Genomic DNA, 16,404 nt, shown 5'->3' with positions numbered 1-16,404 from the left:
AGCTCAGGGGAGGACCAAAAGATACAAGGATTTAACTAAGACAGTGCTAATTGAATTTTAGGTATAGATTTGGTTTATTAGTCTAACTAATGATTTACATGGGTTAAGTTTGACACGATCAATATTCCCAATTTCTATACCTATAATCAATTATTACAGATTCAGTGATTTACATTCGTAAAAGAATCACAGAATAGTTTGGGTTGGAAGGGACCTTAAAGATCATCTAGTTCCAACTCCTCTGCCATGTGCAGGGGCACAAAAAGAGTCTAAATTGGTGTTTGGCTGTAAAAAAAAACCTAAACCATTTTAAGTCAGCCATTCCAATATTATTAATATTAGTACTGAAAATTAATTTGCTATTTCTTTGAATTTTTTGGCTGTCTTTTCCAGTTCTTCAGTTACTTCAGAGTAAACAGTCTCATGACCAAAATTTCTTAGTGTCCACATTTTAATTCTCTTGGTAGACAGCACAGGTAAAAGTGCCTTCTGCAGTGAAAGTGATAATCAGAGAAAACCTAGTCTGTAATACCTGATGTGCTGAGTCAGAGCAGTAAATGATGTGAATGCCGGAGAAGCAGTGAGTGAAAACCTGTACTTGAAGCTGGACTGATGTTTTCTTAAATAGTTTTCAGCAGTACAGCTGGGTGCGTCCTTTTCTTTGTGAATGAATGAGAGCTGATACAAAGAAAAGAGGAGCAATTGCATGAAAAATAATAGACCGAGTAATACTGAGCCTGTCTTCTAAATTTCATTATTTTTATACAATAGGTAGATTATCAAGTAGTTTTTTTGACATGAGTTTGCCAAAAATAAGAATTTGTGGATGTAGAATATTTTTTTATATATATTTTTTTTTCATACCCACTTGATATATACTTTTTTTCTTCCTATGAAATACCATGTACAACTACCACTTCTTTTTTATTTCATTTTCAAAAGTTATATCAAGTTCATCAGAGAGGATTTTTAGCATTTTTGGAATCAATAGTTTTGTCTCATACAGAGTTGTTTTCTTGAAGTTATATTATCATGTCTTTTTTACTGTATTTGCATTTAGAATTTCCTTTTGGTGTATGCTTAGAATTTTAAAGTTTATTAAAGGAAATCCCCTTTCTTTTGATCTTACTATCTGTGTGTCGTGGTCACTAACAGAGTCTCTTAAAAGCAGTATCTTTAATAGCAACTGATGATGCTGAGCAGAGCAAGTAGAGAAATCAAAGATTCTGTTGTTATACACTGAACTGGCACTTTATATTTTTATGCATGAGAACCTGCTGACTTGCAAAGAATGGCTGGGAAAATAGGACACTAATTGCTTGTTTCATAGCAGTTCCAGGTGGGAGACATTTGGGGGACTATGGTAGTAAACAGGTTGTCTTTTGTGATTGGCTCTATTAATTGTTTAAATATAAATTAACTAGGCTTCCTGGGATGGTAGAGGGGGTTCTCAAATAGTAAAAAGGCAAACATGAAATGAAAACTATTTACCGAGAAGTTCACAATTATTTTCAGTACAGTGGCCTTTTTTTTATGGGATGATAGACTCTTCTATCCATTTTTGAGAGGGCAGAACAGAAGTACTTGCAAGGTCAGCTGCGTGAACCGGCTCAATGCAGGATCAGCACACGTTCATTCTGGGAGGGAGGATTAGGAGCACACAGCCAAACCCGTGGAAAGGACCAGACAGACAAACTACCCATTTTGAAGGCAACTGGCTGGTAGGTCAGCAGCATCTGAAGGGTAGGTGCTCCTCCGTGGAATAAATTTTACACATTCCCAGCCTTCAGAAGCAAACTGGCATCATGGCATTTTCTCCTAGATGTTACAGATAATGGCCTGCAGACTACATAAGTGCAAAATTGAGCGATACATATTCTGATCTCTGGACCAATGGCAAAATAAAAAATTTAGCATGTTTGATCCAGTATTTTCAGAGCAGGCCTATTTCTACCAAAGTCCACCTTCCTTTCCTGCTGAAAAGAATATTATGCAAATACGTTCAGTTTGTTATGGGACTTATGTGATGATTCGTTGTAAGCAGGGAAGAATTACACTTGGGGATCTTTTTGGATCTTAAAGATTGCATTTATGTGCATTTTGTATATATTTTAGCTGTGGTAGTTGCATGTGGTCTATGTCTGCTCCATTTAATGCAAAAAAAGCCATTCTCTGCTGTTTTGTCTTGGTAACTCTTCCATCCCAGAAGACTACTCAGCATATGTGGTTGCTTCCGAGCATGCAGTGACAGTTAAATTTTGTATGTAAATATCCTTGCATTCTCTATGCTCTTATAAAAGGATGAGTTTAATCTCAGTCTGTAATACATTAACCTACTCATAGTTCTGTGGGAATAACATGCCTGGTGGTTGCTGAAGTTGGAAATAACTTAAGGGACATCATGTATCATTATAGCGTGGTGCCATAGTGAAGCTTAACAGGCACTACAGCAGCCTTTTGTTTTCATGTTTCCCTGAACCTCAGTTCTGTGACAGGTGGTTGAGGAAAGCTGTTCCTGTGTAAATTTACCCAATTAAGTTTGTGTAGCAGCCCTGAAAAAGCATTAATACATTAACCATTAAAAGTAGCTGATAGTCTTTGGAGAAATGTTTTAGTGTGCCTGTGTGAACAGGGGGTTTGACTGATATGTGATTTTTTAAAATAAAAAATACATTTAGTTAATACATGCAAATATGATATAATAATAATTCGTCACTGCATATTCAACATATCCTATTTTATTTTGTTGTATTAATGATTTCACAACAGCAATGAGGTGGAGGAAGGAAATTAATTTTTAGGTTAGCATTTCGTAAGCATTGGTGATGCAAAAACTACATAGTTTTAGTGAAAAATTATAATTTTAGATATTAAATGCAGAATTGGCTTTGCTGATCTTTACTGCTTATCTCTAATGTGTATTCATATCATGGGAGTTTCCATCATGAACAAACAGAGAATATACAATTGAAGGCAACACTTCAAACAAGAAATAAGGATGTTTAGCTTAGTGATTAAAAATGGAAATGTTATTACTAAGAGTCCATTCTTCTGAATTTTTCTGATGTTTTTTTAAAGCCCAGAGAGCTATGGGCTCTTTCAGATTAATCAAAACTTTCTTTATTCATATTTTGTGGTTGTAGGTTTTGGCTCCAAATTCAGCCTACCTATTCATCCAAGATTTGGAAGACATTTCTGTAGAATGTATTATAGCTACAGAGACTTTCAAACAGAGTCATCTCATGATATAAAAGGGCCTCTTTGCAATTTCTGAATTGGGTGGGTAAAAATAAATAAAAATAAAATGATTCCTTGAGGCTGGAAAACATTTTTAAGATTTTTAAAAAACTGTTAGATAAACGTATCTCCAGATTAAAGAGTCTTCTATGAAATCTGTTAATCAGAGGTGATAGCACTTTATTATACTGTTTAACCTTGTCTTTGCCAGTCCTGAACCTTTGGTATGTAGTGAAAATGTCTACCATTTAATATATTATATAGTAGCTGCCATAGCAACAATGTTAAAAATACTGCATAAAAGGAAATTATAAGATTTGCGAGGATATTGGAAATAAGAAGTATAGAAATGGCAAATTGTTTACAGTGAATGAGAAATTATCTATTGTATAAAGAAAAAAATGCTGTTTCCAAAGGATACCTGAAGCATCTGCGTGTAGTTGAGCTGTCTTTGAATTTACTCAGCAGTGGCTGTCTGGCACACTCACTTGTTAACACTCATCATGCAGTTATCTTTTTATATTTTAGGAGCAATTAGATGCCAGCTTCTGTCTGATCCTTCATCTTTACTCAGTTCGTTAAGTATTCAGTACCCATCATTAGTAATAAAGGAAATAGTAATCACTTCCACTTTGAGTTTGCTCAGATCTCCAAGCCCCAAGTATAATTTTCTGGTTTTACTCCCATCCACTGCAGGGGTACAGTGAGTTACTCTGACGGGGCAGCCGTATGTGCAGACACACTTGGTTTCACAGGGTCAGCTTGGGTCCAGCGAGGCTGAGCCATCACTGCAGTTGTTGCAGGCCGGGTCGGAGGCAGCACCGTGCTCGGAAAGAGTCGAGGAAGAAGCAGCAACAGCAGCAACCCGAACAGGGCAACAAAGAAGAATCAAAGCAGCTGCAGCAGCAGATGCTGGCTGGCAAAAGCGCGAGGAGAGGTTAAGAGGCAGGAGCGGCAGTAGGTGCAGGATGGGGTGAATAGAAGAAAGATCTCAGTTAAAGCCCTAAACTGGTGATCTTGAAAAGTTATGGCAGCAGAATGCTTCTTGGCTTTTGGTGGGTGTCTTTGACTGGTCTCCATCCCAGGGCTGCCTTCTGCTGCCACCAAGCCTGTTGCATGGCCTGTGAACCATTTCTTTAGGTGAATTTACCAAAGTTTAGGAAGCCCTGGTCAACTTAACTGTTATGATGGCAAGAGATGAGATGTATGGCCTTGTCAAAAGGAGAGTTCTTCTCTAACTTAGAAACACAATCCCCGAGGAACATCATCACAAACTGAAGTATTTGTAAAGTGTGTGTTCTTTTCCAGAGATAGGCAACAAGTGAGGAGGACGTTTTCAGGAGTGCACTTCCAGACCTGGGTTGCCAGGACATGTTTCGTCTCATTTTGCTGTGTCCACCTTACAGATGAGCATGTAATGAGGAATCCCACACCTCATTGCTGCCTGAAACATTGAATACATTTCTGCAGGATTTAGGATGCTACTCTGAAAGCCAAGCATTGCAGTGTCAGGCACTGGAGCACAAACCTTCTGGATGCCAAAGCCCCTTTGATTGAAACAGACCTTAAGAAATGTCTCTGTGCTAACACACTTCTGTAACAGATTCAAAAATTTAACCGGAAAAAAGATTTTGTGTTGGCATTTTTTTTTCCTAACCTTCATGAATTTTCAAGACAACGATTTGTCCAGGACTCATGAAAACTTAAGAATCTTTTAAATAAGTCAAACACTACTTTTGAAAGATTATCTGCTGTCCTTTTCAGTGTTTGGCAATAGACGAAAGAGCTATTGTCCTGCTATGAGATGAAGCTAGGTAGGGTAGCACCAAGTTACTGATGGAGGAGGAGGACTACGAGTGTGGTGGTGCCGTGTGTCTGTTTCTGGGCTACAAGATTTTTCTATATCTGTTCATTACCAATATCTGTCATAAAGTTCTAGTTGGTAGTTGTTGTACCCTTAATGTAACTTGGGCGAGTCCCTTTAGACACTAGAGACAGCAATAAAAAATATCGATGACGGCCCTGGATGAATCCGTGACTCAGTAGAAAGCATTTTGTTGATTTTTCTATTTGGTGGGTAGTCAGGGGATACTGCAGTCGCTCTGCAGCCAACCTCCCTGCCAGCTGGCGTTACACATGGATCAGCATAATTAATTTCAAAATCGTTCAGCAGATTATACTGGACAACACTTTCTCCAGAGATAAACATTAAATAAAAGAAACCTTTGGACTGCCTCAAGTCTTTCCATTCCTTTATCTCAGCAGCTTTACAGATTTCTTTGGTTTGCACCTCACATCCCCTGGCAGCGATGGCATTTTGCCTGATACATTATCAGATGCTGATGAGCGTAGTGGTTTGCTGAAAGCTGAACAGAAAATATCATTCTAGGCTGGTGGGAAAGCTCTGGTCTTGCAGCTGTAAGAGGTGAAGGACGCATGATTTGCAGAAGAGTAACACACCGGCTCATTTCCGACACTAGCAACAGTAATACAGTTCAGTTTAGAATTGTTACTGTGTCAGTGCCATGTTTTTCAGACTGTTATCTGCCTTCATGCATTGTTTATTTCCATTGTGGTTTAGGAGATCCACATTTTGTATACTGCTGCATATGTCAAGAATACTGGATTATGTACTTCTGCATGCCGCAGTAATTGAGTCTTCATGGTAAAAAATGCCGTAAAGGTGATGTTCGCACTTGGGGACTCAGATTTCTGAAGTGCGCGGTTCTCTTTGGCTTTCTCAGGCACTCTGAAAATGTGTCCTGAAAATTTGCTGCCATTTCAAAAATGATTTTTTTTTTTGAGTTATACAGTCAGTATTTCCACAATTATTGTACTTAAAAATGAACTCTGTTGTAGTTGATTCTTCTAAAATTGCATTTCGTTCAGTATGCACTATGTGTTGCAGTATATCTATGGACTTGTTCGTATTGTCTGCGAGTATTATAACAGGAAGGTACATCATGTAGCTAGATACAGCTCCTTGGTTATGTATTAAAGGAAATAGCAGGTTCCTTTTAGGATTTTGAAAGAATTAATCATCAGTGTGAGCACAAAGCAATTTAGGTGTAATAAATAGTTAATCCTTTTCTCCCTTGGAAAGACACTAAAGACACTCTGTCAGTATTAGGTCATATGTTTGCAGATGTCTCCTTTGCATGTGAAACAAACAGTATATCCAGCATGAAACTGGTCAGGAGGCAACTTATGTGTGTAAAAATCTAACAGAAAAATAATAGTAGAGTTGATAGAGTATATCATAGGATTGATCTGAAGTGATACATATTTCATATGTTTTCTTATAGGAGAAGCCACTGACCAAATCTCTGCAACGAGGAGAAGACCCCCAGTTTGATCAAGTAAGACATTTTAAATTATTTTAATTCCATTCCTCAGGCTATAAGACAAATAGGTGGAAGGCAGTGTAGTGTCTGCATGCTATCATTGCCTACTGCAAAACCAGTATCTCTCAATGTGCTTTAGTAGAACAATAAGTGCTTTGCCTAACCATTCTTGGTTTTAAATTAGGAGGATTTTACCACTGTTGTCAAGCTCAATATTTTTTTTTTTTCCCATAGAGCTTCTTGCTTTTTACGGTGTATTAGGCACATGTTTATTTCCTGGCTGTTTCCTCTGGTGAAGGTTTCAAAACAAACTTTGTATCTTTTCAGAATATCTGCTTTTTTGAACAGGTACATGGGCCTCAGTCTTTCTTTTATGGGGTTTCTCTTATGGTTAATATGAATGCCTTTAGAATCATTATGACATCAGTTGACATCAGTCTCATCAGCCTTTTTTTGACTCTGTAGCTGTGACCCAGCATGACTTGCACATATGCACATAGGCTGAGCCAACCTGTTGTATTTAAAATGAAGCATAAATTCACGTGTCAGGATAAATGCCTATGTGCAACAAGGTAAATAATAATTAGAGAAAAATGGTTGGCAGGGAAAGAGAAATTAAAAACTAAAACAGAATTTATATCACGTATTATATTTCATTTAATAAAACAATGAACTTGTAATTAATAAAATGAAATTTATAGTTGATGTTAGATTAATAAATTTATTATGTTAGGGAAACAGGACAAATATAAAAATAAAACCAACAGCAGTATGCACATTTTTTAATGATGGTATAAAAGAATTAAGTTTTGTCAGTAGAGTGTTTCTTAAAACAAAAAGCATCCAGAAAAAAAGCCTAGATGAATAACCTGTTTGAAAATAGAGATAGGTGCTGAAGAGTTTAAGTTATATAAAGGATGCCAAAACTCACTCCCAACAAAGAGGAAGGATAAATTCAAGGTGTATCATAAACAGCAAAGGTATTTGCTGCTGTGCCATTCCTGCTTCAGCTGCCGTGCTGTCACCATTGCTGCCGGCTACCTGCACCACTGTGCTGCCAGTGGCACCAGGAATAGGGGACACAAAACCATAGCAGAAGCATCAGTAACAGCAAGAACTCTGAAAGCATCTGTGGCTGTTGCCATAAGCTGCAGGTACCATAACTTAATGCAGATATCATTAACTTAACTGTGGGAGAGAACACAGGTATGGGTTCTGAACTTTAAGAGAACGTAACACATTTTTTGTGTTTTCTGGGACATCAGATACGTTGCAGCAGAAGCAGAGATGCCTTGTGAGACCCCACTGGCGTTCACAGAGCTCACTTCGGAACTGTAGCTTGATGAAGATTTGCTCTCTAGGTTGTTCCTTAGTTCCTTTTTGCAGAGAGGTAGCCTGCTCAGAGGGCTGTTCAGAGGAGGAGGTGAACAGTAGGACTTTGGTGTTGCACCGTAGAGCTCCCTGCCCAGCTTCAGTGACCACAGAGAGACCCTGCAGGGGTGCCAACCACCACAGGCTGAAGGAGGCTGCTTTGTGAATATTCCCTAGCTACCTAATGAAATTTTTTGTGGTATTCTGACCTTAATTTTAAATATTTTTTTTTTCCTTCCTGTGGGAAGTGTGTCACACATAAATGGGAAAGAAAAATAAATTAAGCCACCCATATGCAAACCATGTGATACTGTTCCTGCAGTGGATTAAACAAACACATAATGGGTGGTCGTGATTCAGGGTTAAGCAAATTGTGGCCCTTTACAAGGAAGAATTAGAAGACTTATGCTCCTACTTGTTGGTAAATAGACAGAGAATGGAACAATTAAGTCAGAATCAATTAATGAGAATAGCAAATGCTTCCTAGAGTGAAACAATTGTGTATTTCCCGCTGTAGCAATTTTCTGTGGGTGCTGGGGAAGGGTAAAACAGATGCAGGCCAGAAAAACAAAGGCAAATTTTGCTATACACAATGTTTGTGTGTATTTCTAACTGCACATCTAGAGTCCTACCTATGTGCAGAGTTGATAGAAAACTACAGAGCTTAGATTGCCTTAGATGTCCTGTCAGGAAACCTTGTATTCAGTTCCTTGAAATTTTCCAAACAAATTATTGCGACTGGAACTTTCAGACTTTCTGTCTGCCTCAGCCTGAGTTGTTGGGGATGTTTTCCTTTCCATGTTTCACATTGTTTTCTGTTTGAACGGTGTGATCATCTTGACATGTTCTAGTGCTTCTGGGATTGACATGTGTCTGTGGGTGGAAGATGAGACCTGATCTGCACCTGGCTGATAAGAGTGTTTGCAAGATCGTGGCTCATACTTAACAAAATCATTTTAGAGTGGTTAAATTTGAGTTAGATTTTCATTCAAAAATTTGTAATGCACAGTAGAGATTTGATACAACTCGGCTAGAGTAGAGACAGGAAGACAGAGCAAAAAGTCTTCCTTTACTTGGCATGTTTCACTCAGTAGATTACGTCAGCACCTTTCGGTATTATAAAGCTGTTTTGTAAATAATATCATAGACACTATGAAGTTGTCACAAAAATATGGATAATTTTGCTGATATTAAAAATGTAGGCGTGGTCTACCTAGAAAACTCTGTAGATTCCGATTCTACATGATAGTAAAATCCAAGTAAGAGGGCATATGCTTTTAAGTCACACCATTTAAGTTTTATTTTTTAAGTTAACTTAAATATTTAAAGAGTCTATGGGATGAAGAGATCAGGCAGAGAAGAAACCAGGAGGGCTAAGGCCCAACTAGAGATTAGATTGGCCAATTCTGTGAAAGACAACAAAAAATCTTTCTATAAATACATTAACAATGAAAGGAGGACCTGGAAGAATATTCAGTCCCTATTGGATGCAAATGGAACAACTGTGACAAGGGATGAGGATAAGGCTGAGGTACTTAATGCCTTCTTTGCCTCAGTCTTTAACAGTAAGGAAAGTTGTTCCCTGTATGTACATACCCAGGAGTTAGAGGAGCACAACAAAGCTCCTATGACCCAAGAATCACACAGAATCACAGAATAACCAGGTTGGAAGAGACCCACCGGATCACCGAGTCCAACCGTTCCTACCAAACACTAAACCATATCCCTCAGCACCTCGTCCACCCGTGCCTTAAACACCTCCAGGGAAGGTGACTCAACCACCTCCCTGGGCAGCCTGTTCCAGTGCCCAATGACCCTTTCTGTAAAGAATTTTTTCCTAACGTCTAGCCTAAATCTCCCCTGGCGGAGCTTGAGGCCATTCCCTCTTGTCCTGTCCCCTGTCACTTGGGAGAAGAGGCCAGCACCCTCCTCTCTACAACGTCCTTTCAGGTAGTTGTAGAGAGCAATGAGGTCACCCCTCAGCCTCCTCTTCTCCAGGCTAAACAACCCCAGCTCTCTCAGCCACTCCTCATAAGGCCTATTCTCCAGCCCTTTCACCAGCTTTGTTGCTCTTCTCTGGACTCTCTCCAGAGCCTCAACATCCTTCTTGTGGTGAGGGGCCCAGAACTGAACACAGTATTCGAGGAGCGGTCTCACCAGTGCCGAGTACAGAGGGACGATAACCTCCCTGGACCTGCTGGTCACGCCGTTTTTGATACAAGCCAAGATGCCATTGGCCTTCTTGGCCACCTGGGCACATTGCTGGCTCATATTCAGTCGGCTGTCAACCAACACACCCAGGTCCTTCTCCTCCAGGCAGCTTTCTAAATCTCTAAGAAGAGGCGGTTAGAGACTTGCTTGCCCAGCTAGACACCCACAAGTCTATGGGGCCGGATGGGATTCACCCAAGGGTATTGAAGGAGCTGGTGGATGTGCTGGCCAAACCCCTTTCCATCATCTTCCAACAGTCCTGGAAGACTGGGGAAGTCCCACTGGACTGGAGGCTGGCTGATGTTGTGCCCATCTACAAGAAGGGTCGCAGGGAGGATCCAGGGAACTACAGGCCTGTCAGTCTGACCTCAGTGCCAGGGAAAGTCATGGAGCAGGTGATCTTGAGTGCTATCATGAAGCACATGCAAGAGAACCGGGTGATCAGGCCCAGTCAACACGGGTTCACAAAAGACAGGTCTTGCCAAACTAACCTGATCGCCTTCTATGACAAAGTGACTCAGCTGCTGGATGAGGGAAAGGCTGTGGATGTATCTTCCTGGACTTCAGTAAAGCCTTTGACACAGTTTCTCACAGCATTCTGCTTAGGAAACTGTCAGCCTCTGGCCTGGACAGGCGCACACTCTCCTGGGTGGAAAACTGGTTGGATGGCCGGGCCCAGAGAGTGGTGGTAAATGGTGTGAAATCCAGCTGGAGGCCAGTGACAAGTGGGGTTCCCCAGGGCTCAGTGCTGGGTCCAGCCCTGTTCAATGTCTCTATCAATGTCCTGGATGAAGGCATCGAGTGCACCCTTAGCAAGTTTGCAGACGACACCAAGCTGGGTGGAAGTGTGGATCTGTTGGAGGGTAGGGAGGCTCTGCAAAGGGATCTGAACAGGCTGGACCGCTGGGCTGAGTCCAACGGCATGAGGTTTAACAAGGCCAAGTGTCGGGTCCTGCACTTGGGACACAACAACCCTGTGCAGTGCTACAGACTAGGAGAAGTCTGTCTAGAAAGCTGCCTGGAGGAGAGGGACCTGGGGGTGTTGGTTGACAGTGACTGAACATGAGCCAGCAGTGTGCCCAGGTGGCCAAGAAGGCCAATGGCATCTTGGCTTGTATCAGAAATGGTGTGGCCAGCAGGACCATGGAAGTGATTGTGCCCTTGTACTCAGCACTGGTGAGGATGCACCTCGAATCCTGTGTTCAGTTCTGGGCCCCTCACCACAAGAAGGATGTTGAGGCTCTGGAACGAGTCCAGAGAAGAGCAACGAAGCTGGTGAAGGGGCTGGAGAACAAGTCTTACGAGGAGTGGCTGAGGGAACTGGAGTTGTTTAGCCTGGAGAAGATAAGAGAAGGCTGAGGGGGGACCTTATTGCTTTCTACAACTACCTAAAATGAAGTTGTAGAGAGAAGGGAGCTGACCTCTTCTCCTAAGTGACAGGGGACAGGACAAGGGGGAATGGCCTCAAGCTCTGCCGGGGGAGGTTCAGGCTTGACATTAGGAAAAAATATTTCATGGAAAGGGCACTGGAACAGGCTGCCCAGGGAGGTGGTTGAGTCACCTTCCCTGAAGTTGTTTTAAAGATGGGTGGATGAGGTGCTGAGGGTCATGGTTTAGTGATTGATAGGAATGTTTGGACTCGATGATCCAGTGGGTCTTTTCCAACTTAGCGATTCTGTGAAGGAAGACCAGGTTGATAATCCCTTGGCTTTACTTTCCAGGTGAGGCCTGCATGCTTTTGTATTTATTCCTGGTATACGCAGTCATGTGGCAAAACCAAGAAAGGCCATACATGACAGTCCCTACATTTTTACTAAAGAAATGAAGGAGGAAAAAAGGGAAAATCCTCATGAACAAACATTTTCAAGGGTTGTTCAATAATTTTGACTTTCAGTTTTAATACATCAAAAATGACACACTGTCAAAAGAACCTCATTTCCTTTTTTTATTTTTTTCAGTATGATCTCTGTTCAATCTGAATGAAACTAGTTATGTGAGGCTGAAGTGACCAGGTCCATAGTCAACTCTAATATATCTGAGCTGCATCTTTTAAATGTAAGTTAAAAAGCAGCAAAAGTAAGGCAGACCTAATTTCAAATTTGCCTTTTACAAGTCAGCTTCAGAGGTGGAACAAAACAGCCAAAAAATCCCTATCTTTGCAGTAACTTACAATGAGCAGAGTGGAGCTTTAGCTCTCCAGAATAATCAGCACTGGGTTCAACATTGAAACTCGCAAACCATTTAGAATAATTCTGAAAGCATTGATTCCCCCTGAGCGGCTTTATCTCTGGTTGTCTGAGAACTAGCATTTTTTTCCTGCCCATTTTCAAACACCATTTTAGGAATGCTAGTTGTGATGGTGGTGATGGATCCAGCATCTAGGGACCCGACTGTGCACAGGCAGAGCTGTTTTTCTCCATATGGATGTAGCGTCAATGCCTCGGGTTGGGCAGACGGTATTGTCCTGTGTGCTCTGGCTGGCCGCCAATTGCGTCACCCTCCTCAAACTCATAATTGCATCTTGAGCAATGTATGAAGTAATCTTACTTATCCAGACCTGGAGAATGTCTCACCATTCTCCTCACAAACTGGATTCCTTATGCTGACTGTATTTTCCCTTTTAGATGTGCATTTATATGAAGACAATATATACAGGAAATTATAAAGGTTTTACATATGGTTTTAAATATCTCTGTAGTACATTTAAAACAATGTTTTAAAAGTTCTTGATTAGAGAACTCTAGTTGCCTATTTGCAATGAACATTATTGCTCTGGCATTGGCATGCTCTGTGTCCCCGATTACAGAAATGTTATTAAACCTAGTACTACTGAACTATGACTTAAACTTCCTATTACAGGAAACCATAAAGTTCCAGTACATGAAAAGATCAAAAGCTAGGGTAAAAAAACCCCACAATTATACAAGAGGCTTATCCTCACCCAGGGAAACATTTTTATTAGTATTTTTCTCAGCCCCTCCTAAGTTATCTTCTCTTCTTACCACGGTATGTAAGTGTTCTGTGAATTGATAACACTGGAGGCAGAAAAAGGGCACTGTGTAATCGTGGGCTAACCTGCAGACATTTTTCCATACGAAAATACAAAATTAATGTAATGCTTTTGCCATGGAAATGAAAACTTAATAGCGAGATTTAGTTTTCATATGGAACTGCCTAAATGAGATGCCTGCTGCAAGAGTTTCACCATTAACTGGACAAAAAATTATGCTCATTTTAATTATTCTCTTCTTAGAAGTAAACTAGGTTGGAAAATACAGATTGGAAAGCAAAAGCATTTAGTGTTCTATATACTTGTAGGAGATAGAAGCAAAAAACAGGTCAAGCTAATAAAAGGAAAATAAAAATGTGGTAATAAAAATGTGGGATCTACAAATATAAATAAATAAGTCACTAAGCAACATACTAAAAATTGTGTCCCTTTTTCATAACAGCCTAAATGTGGTAAATAGCATGCTGATAATTATTCCCGTCCAGTATTATATTTGCTAGCCATAGTAAGTAAATAATGGTATCATCATCATTGCACTAGTGCTTCTGGTGGCCCCTTTTGTGTTTTCACTGCATTTTACACATTGTCATTCTTCACCATCAGAAGGGCACATGGTAGAGGAAGTGTAAGAAATGGTGATGGTGGGGTCATAGAACAACCCTCAGCTTCTGATCAGAGGTTTGGGTTGAAACAATGTGTAAAGAAGTAAATCTGAAGGCAAAATTAAAGGTAACATGTTCAGGGCTGAACCTGCTTCACACTAGAAATAAAAGGGTTTTCATGTAAACTGTTATCCTGGTAGTAAAATAGCTATAAACATTGCTCATGTGTACAAAAGCTAGGTGATATTACCCATCTACAAAATTATGGTATTAAAAATCCTGGGTTTTTATTCACAAAAGGAAGGCCATAAATGAAAACTAGTCAGTCCAGCTTAGTAGTGATCACTTTTAACAGTTCCCAAGGACATCTAACTTCACAGCACTGTCCAAACAATGCTTGCAAGAGAGATGCAAGGAGATCTACACAAAAGCAAGTACGCTACTTGGTCCCAGTATTTCATTTTACAGATTTTTCAATTAGAGTTGACTTATCTAGAGAAATCTATCATTAGAAATACAAAGAAAAAGGTTTTGTCTGAACGGATGCAGTAGAATTACAGCATGTAGCTTCTTCAATTAGAGCTCCATCTTCACCCTGCCTCAGTCTAGAGTGTTTGGAATAGGAATTAGTAACTTTAACTCTTCAGTTGCATGTATTCCATGTGAAATCCCAGTTTTACTGTGGTCCAGGAGTGTTTTGCTGTTGATTTAAAAAAGCAAAGATTTCATTGCAGCTGTTATTTGCCTTGAATCTATGTTGTTTGTAGTTATGGAGCTTTGTTATAAACATCTACGTGAAGTGGAAAAAGCGTTGAATGAAGGGAAAACATTATTACATGGCTATGAGTATCCTAAATACAACTAGGATAACATTTATCAAATTCTGGTTTTAGTAGCATTGATAGAAAGTGTAAAATCTGACTCCTAATGTCTATTATTTGGAATCCACACAACAACAATTTGAAAACAGAGTATGAAGACACTTTGCAAATAATAAATTCAAAAGAAATGCGCCAACACTATGCAAAAGTTAAGTGCTGCAACTCTTCATTATTAAAATGGTGATAAAATGCACATCTAGCATACATACTGACATATGTTCTATGAAAAAAATACAGAGCTAAGAAATTAATGATACTGTTGGATATTGAATGTAGTTTTGAAAATATTTGCTGTTTAGGTGCACAAATTCATATATGAAACAAAAAACATACTCAACATGTATCTGCTGTTAGTGGAAGCATTTCTTATATTTTTATTTTGACAATAGTAATACTTTTATGAAAATATATAAAATGTAGCAAACCATATGAGCAGAATTTAATTAAAATTACTCTTATATATTAGTCCAAAGTAAATATTAAGCATGTACATAAGGTATATTTAATGCTCTGTGAAGACAAGTTTTAAACAGATCCGTGCTTGTGCAGCTTTCTTATCCTTAAGCTGTACAGTAGGTAGTTCATTTATGATGGAAGAACATGAACATTTGTCCAACAAGGACGTATTTGTACATCTGTGCACTCTCTTTCAGGAGCCGCACAGAGCTAGAATTCATCTCACTCCTGGAGTTACTTCCAGTAAATGAAAGGGTTGAGTAACCAACAGGCTGGCTAGACTTCCCTCCCTTCCTGTTCCCTGAGAGCCAGGTCTTTACCCAGTCCACCCTTCCTTCCTGTCTTAAAAGTGCAATGACAGAAAGATTAAAAAAAGCCCACTATATTGACCTTTTATCCCTGCTAAAGACACACACTGTTAATTCAGCAGAGAAAGTATGACTTGAGGAGATTTAACAGGAATCACTTGGACTTTCAATGGTGAGTGAAATTGTGTAGCTGGGGTTTAGAGAGCAGCATTGATATATATGTCGGTGAACATGCGGGATGACATGACTGAAACAACTTTTCACTTACAATTAAATGTTGTGATCCCTTAGAAGATATTTAAGTCTGTTCTATTTGCCCAGCGAACTCTTTTTCACTGCATCTCATAATTAGCAGCCAAAGTTATGTTGGCTTCAGAAAAACTTCTGGAAAACAATAAGAGGAGCAATTGAAATGACTTCTGAGTCAGTAATGAATAGTTTGCACTGACACTAGGCCATTCATGTCTTATAAGCATTTATTGGAAGTCTTAAGTTTGAAGGCTTTGGTGCAGTTGAGCCTGTGCTGCTGTAGTAATTCATCATGAAAAGCCTCCTGTCACTACTGCCAGCAGTGCCTTCATGCCATCTTCCACAGCAACTTGTATCATATTTCAGGTAATAAAATATATTGGAAACACTGGATTGAAAGCCCTCCTGAAATAGTACTTTTATAGAACCTTTTAGTTTTACAGGGGCAGTTGTTATAGCTTTCTAATGCTCCAAGTTTAATTTTAGGCCATAATACCTGAATCCAATCAAAACAATACTGCCTTATCCTCAAAGTGTGTCATTAACTTTAGACCACAACATCACTGTGAAATAGTTTAATTCTGAGGCAGAAAAACTGCGAAAGAGAACAGAATTATTGATCTAAAGCAGATGTCATCCACTGATGTTGTCGTTTAAGGTTTTACTAAAGTCTGGGAATTGTAAGGCGCTCAGTCTCCCAGTTTTGCTCTTGTCTTGGTCACAGACTCACCCAAA

At 39.7% G+C, this 16,404-nt stretch overlaps 1 protein-coding gene across 8 annotated transcripts in view; it reads left to right on the top strand.

Annotated features, from left to right (window-relative positions):
- Positions 1-16,404, top strand: part of FRY (FRY microtubule binding protein) — a 212,841-nt gene that overhangs the window by 82,419 nt on the left and 114,018 nt on the right. For all 8 annotated transcript variants that reach the window (XM_069882639.1, XM_069882631.1, XM_069882600.1 and 5 more), the window contains one exon: positions 6,543-6,596. In XM_069882639.1, coding sequence (XP_069738740.1) covers positions 6,543-6,596 — 54 coding nt within the window. The remainder of the gene's footprint in view (positions 1-6,542; positions 6,597-16,404) is intronic.

This window comes from Phaenicophaeus curvirostris, chromosome 1, assembly GCF_032191515.1.
Source record: "Phaenicophaeus curvirostris isolate KB17595 chromosome 1, BPBGC_Pcur_1.0, whole genome shotgun sequence".
NCBI classification, from domain to species: Eukaryota; Metazoa; Chordata; class Aves; order Cuculiformes; family Cuculidae; genus Phaenicophaeus; species Phaenicophaeus curvirostris.
The sequence above is the reverse complement of the archived record's forward strand: the minus strand, read 5'-3'. Positions and strand labels throughout refer to the sequence as shown.